The sequence below is a fragment of the Acyrthosiphon pisum genome, chromosome X (assembly GCF_005508785.2).
Source record: "Acyrthosiphon pisum isolate AL4f chromosome X, pea_aphid_22Mar2018_4r6ur, whole genome shotgun sequence".
Classification (NCBI taxonomy): Eukaryota; Metazoa; Arthropoda; class Insecta; order Hemiptera; family Aphididae; genus Acyrthosiphon; species Acyrthosiphon pisum.
In genome coordinates, this window is record NC_042493.1 from 40,050,522 (window position 1) to 40,055,514 (window position 4,993).

Below are 4,993 nucleotides of genomic sequence, written 5' to 3' on the forward strand. Positions count from 1 at the left end.
TTAACATAGCACATGGGTACAACATTCATACAACGTAGTATCCATATAACGGTTAAGCTCTTCATCATCTTCATATGCATCCATATGACGGTTCAACTCTTCTTCATTTCCGTCATCACCCCAATCCATTTCCGACGGCTACTCTCCAGAAAGTAGATTCTACCAAATTTCAGCTGTACTTGACCCGAAATTTATATTGCGATGATTTTCCAGAATAGTTAATTTGTTATAATCGTAATGTATACCATGGAATCTAAAAATACATTTTTGTAGACAATTTTATTTGTTTTTATAGGTAAATCATACTTATTTATTGTAATATTAATATTATTTTCTTCACATTTTAATTCTAATATCATATAAATTAAATTATTCCAATAATTGTCACTTACAGTCGGCTTGTTGCGTGTTATGCTTTTTCTAGTAATTTTCTTCTTCCAGAAATCATGTCCACTATCGCAAATAATCCTGTACACTTTCTCATACAACTCGCGTAATAACACTTCAAAATCAAACCCTGAATATGTTGCAATATCATCTACTAACCATACTATTTTACATTTACCAAATTTACGACTTATAATTTCAAACCACTTTGAACTATTAACTAAATGATAATTTTTGCAGAAGTTACCCTTTTTTATCCTGCATTGCTTGCACATGTTCGATATAGTGCAATTTACACCACATGTTGCTTCTAATTTCTCTTCCAACGATTTTTTTAAAACGATATGTAATATTTCATTTTCAAATATATTTGTCATAGATGTGGACCAATATTCTAATAGATAATAATTTTTTCCTGTATTAACATGATATAATATATAAGATTATTTTTATACGTCTAGAAATATACACCTTCTGGAAAAGGAAATAAACAGGGAAATAAATCATAATCAACTTTGTACTACAATGTTTTAAATGAATTTGTATGCACACCATTATTTACTCACCGTTCATTGCAGCACTTGCATTGGCAATCTACATTGTTTGTTCCAAAATATTCTTCACCGTAGTCTGCAGTTACTTCTTCCCCGGGATTTATGTCCCTTATGCTTTGGCGCACCATACTCCAGGATAGAATTTATCGGCGACCCAGCCAGTATTGGACGAACAGCAATGATTTACATAAGCTGCAGGGCCCAAAAATAAAATGTCTTTTTTGGATTTATTACTTTTCAGTATTGAAAAGTCATTAACACCAATCTGTAAAACAAAATTAAAAAAAATTTATTAAACTCGTATTTTTGCCCGCCAACACTACTGCTGTACTTCAACCGATGGACCAGGGCGTTATAAGGAATATTAAAGCTCATTACCGGAATCAGTTGGTACTGAAAATGATTGAGGATATTGAAAATCAAATAGAATCAAAAGTAACTGTTTTGGATGCCATAATAATGCTGGATAAAGCTTGGCGTAATGTAACATCGACGGGGATTGCTAATTGTTTTCGGCATGCAGGTTTTTGTGACGTTACGACCGATACTACACAGCTACAAGCAGACAGTGGATTGATTAATAACATCGACGAGAACTACTTACAGATTGATGACGACCTAATAATGCCAGAAATTCAAACAGATGAAGATATAGTCGACAATTTCATAGCCAGCCAATAAGTTGAGCTAGATAATGATACTGATATTGATGAGCTTGATGATGAGTTTGAAACTGTGCGGTCAATATCCGAAGCTCGTGCTGCATTGAGGACACTAGAAAGATTTTATTACACAAAATATGAAGGTACAGATGCTCAAAGAAAAGCGTTGTCTTTATTAGAAACATCGATTAACTCTAACACGAAGCAAAGTTCGATCAAAGATTATTTTAAGAAATTAAATAAAAATGAAATCAATTCAAGTGTTTTATAATTATGTATGTATTAAATCTCCAATTATAATAATTAATAATAAATGTATAAATAATGTATGTACGTGCATGTATAAGTTAATCTCAAATAAAAAAAGTCGGTTTTATTTTTGTATTTCCGCTTTTAATCGGTTTCAACGAATGTTCGTTCTAACCGCATATAACGAGTTACCGGTTATAACGAGAAAAACTAGTTGGCCCTTGAAACTCGTTATAACCGATTTCTACTGTAGTTGGAACTTTACTAAAGATACAACGTTAAATGAAACTACGCTAAATACTATACAATTTCAAGGCGGAAATGCGAGTCAAGAAGCATTTCATGTGAGGGAGCTTTTTACAGATTTTTTTAATTCACCTGTTGGAACAGTTTCGTGGCAAAATGAGTTTATTTAATTTTAATTTTTATCTTAAATATAAATAAAGACGTGTAGTTATTATCATTATGTATACATTTGATATATAGGTAACTTACCTGTTACCTCGTAAGTATATTATTATATTATAAATTAAAATTCTAGACTTAAAAAAACTACAGTTTGGTAAAATAAGAAAAACAATTTAATAATTTGTTTTGTAATACTATACGTTATTAAAGCCCACTATTAGTATTAAGTTATATGAACTGAATAGGTACTTAATTCCCTAATAACACAGGGACATCTAAAGGTAGGTCCATGGATATTCCAGACGGGAGCATTAGAGCTATTTCAGGAACATCCCGATCAGGTCCCAGTCTTAAAATCGTACATCCAATGTAATATACCAATTATTGCTTAATGTCTACTTCCCGGGAACATCCCAGTATGACATTCACAGGAAATTCCTAAATTGGTCCTATTTGTATCCCATAAAAGTACCTTTTACTCAATTACTATTCATCCCGCTATATATGTGTGTGTGTGTATATATTTATATTTGAATTAGAAAATCTCTTCTTATATATGTATACAGAATACAAGGAATATTCTGCAAATCTATATAGTATAGTTAGATATTATTAAAAGTAAGTAACAATTTACATATATATATATATATATTGGCAATTTTGGACATTGAAACCAACTAGGTGGAATAGTACTTACAATATGTTGTTCAGGCTTATTGAACTTCAGCAATTAATCTTCTTCATCTACTACCACAGAGACTGGTACAATTTCAATCTTGTCACTCTTGAATTTATTTGACAATCAACCCATACTACCCCATGCAGAAAATATTTTATCTTACAGGGAAAATAAAAAATTTGAATGTCCTGAACTATATGAACTATCACAAGTAGTTATGACTGTTCCTACAACACAGGTATTGTCATTTATTATTTATGTTGTAACATCACAGCATTTTTTGCTTAATAATTATTAAATACAACAAACATACCTGTACCATGTTATCATTCACGAGCGTATCTTATTATTATATTGTTATGATTATCGCGCGCCAATGCAGGAATGACCGTAGTATTATGTAACAACTGTCCCCCGACCCCCACAACCCGCAGTGATCGGTACCTACACGTCGTTGCTCACGGCCGCCGATGCCGTCGGCGCCTACGTCGGGTCCCACCGCACAACACCAGCGGAGCAAACTGTCAAAAAGCCTGATTATTGTATCAATTCCCTCTATTACACGACACTGACCTACCCCACCACTCAACAACACCGAAAAGCTCCGTCACGGGCCAAGCCGGATCGTCGTCTTTCACTCCATTTTTCGCCTTCAACGGCTCTGGTCGTTTTGTTTCTTCTTCAACGGCTCTCGAACCGCCTGGTCAACAACATACACGCTGTCACCCACAACCACGCGACACCGTCAACGCGTTCCAGCCAGTGGTTGCATTCACCAACCAATTTCGACGACTACATGGTAATTGCCATCACCATCCTTAGACACCAATGACTGATTGTCATGATGGGCTAAAGTAAACCACGAGGGCCCGGGCGGCGGCCAAAAGCTGATCCAGTCAACGTCAACCACGCAGTCCAATGTCGGAGTCGTAATATGTTTATTTTTCTTTCCCCTGTCCCCCCACACAAGCACGTAGGCCACAGGTTATGCAAAACTCACGTTTGTATAATCTGTGTGCCAGAGGAGGCGTCGCAAGACGCGGGTCCCCTTATTATTTTCTTACCACAAAAAATGGTTTTCCGGCTTATGTGAGCCAAGCACTTTTTCCGGGTAACCCTGCGAGGACACACCATGAATGATATGGTGTGTCGCCTCCCGTGGGCCGGGAAAAAAGTGCCGTTAATGTTATTTAATAAAAAAAATGTTAATTTATTCTATTTTGTAATTGCCATGTGCCAGACCTATTATATTGTTTTATATTTGCCAAGTGTCAAACTTATTACATAATTATGATGCACATTTTATTATATTATTATAATAATGCTAAATATTAACCTCATGTTATGCCAACTTATTATATTGTTTTTAATAGCCAAACTTATTCTTATTCTTATTTCATTATATTTTTCTCCCCACATAAATCCTCGGCATTCATTTGCCGTTGCGTGTAACAAAGCCTATGAGCTCCACCGACTTGGCCCTCGGGTCATTACGCGGTGCGGCTCATAGGTCACGACAGATTAAGTATATTACATTTATATAATTTGTTTAAGCTTACTTAATTATAAATATGAAATGTTTATTTGTTTCTTTAACTAAAATAATAAAATAAAATTAATAAATTGTTACATAATAGACAATAGTTAAAACTTTAAAATATTATTTACAGGTTGAACATTTCCAATTTTTGTTTGGCTTGCGTTTTATACCTAAACATGTATAATGGTACCAAAGATTTAAACACCCTTCTTGAGAACACATTAACATTTTACCCCCTTTGTCTGTCTTACACATACAATAAGGATATACTTGTCCACTAAAAGATTGTTGATTTGTAGTTGAAACAAGCTTTTTGTCAGCATCTGTAGTAACAAATCTTCCCAGTAACTCACGTAAAATAGCTTCATAAAAGAACCATTTTGATTTAATAATTATTTCATTACACAATTCGTTGTTTATGTTGATGTGTTCTATGTGATAGTTATTTGGGCGACCAAATAACAAATCAGCATATTTACACCACAAATCAGCATCTGTGTTTGATTTGGTAGAA

At 34.1% G+C, this 4,993-nt stretch overlaps 1 protein-coding gene across 1 annotated transcript in view; it reads left to right on the top strand.

Annotated features, from left to right (window-relative positions):
- Nucleotides 1–2,960: 2,960 nt before the first annotated feature.
- Nucleotides 2,961–4,993, top strand: part of LOC103307703 (putative nuclease HARBI1) — a 5,404-nt gene continuing 3,371 nt past the window's right edge. Inside the window, exons 1-2 of the mRNA XM_008179934.1 lie at nucleotides 2,961–3,022; nucleotides 3,105–3,177. Coding sequence (XP_008178156.1) covers nucleotides 2,961–3,022; nucleotides 3,105–3,177 — 135 coding nt within the window. The remainder of the gene's footprint in view (nucleotides 3,023–3,104; nucleotides 3,178–4,993) is intronic.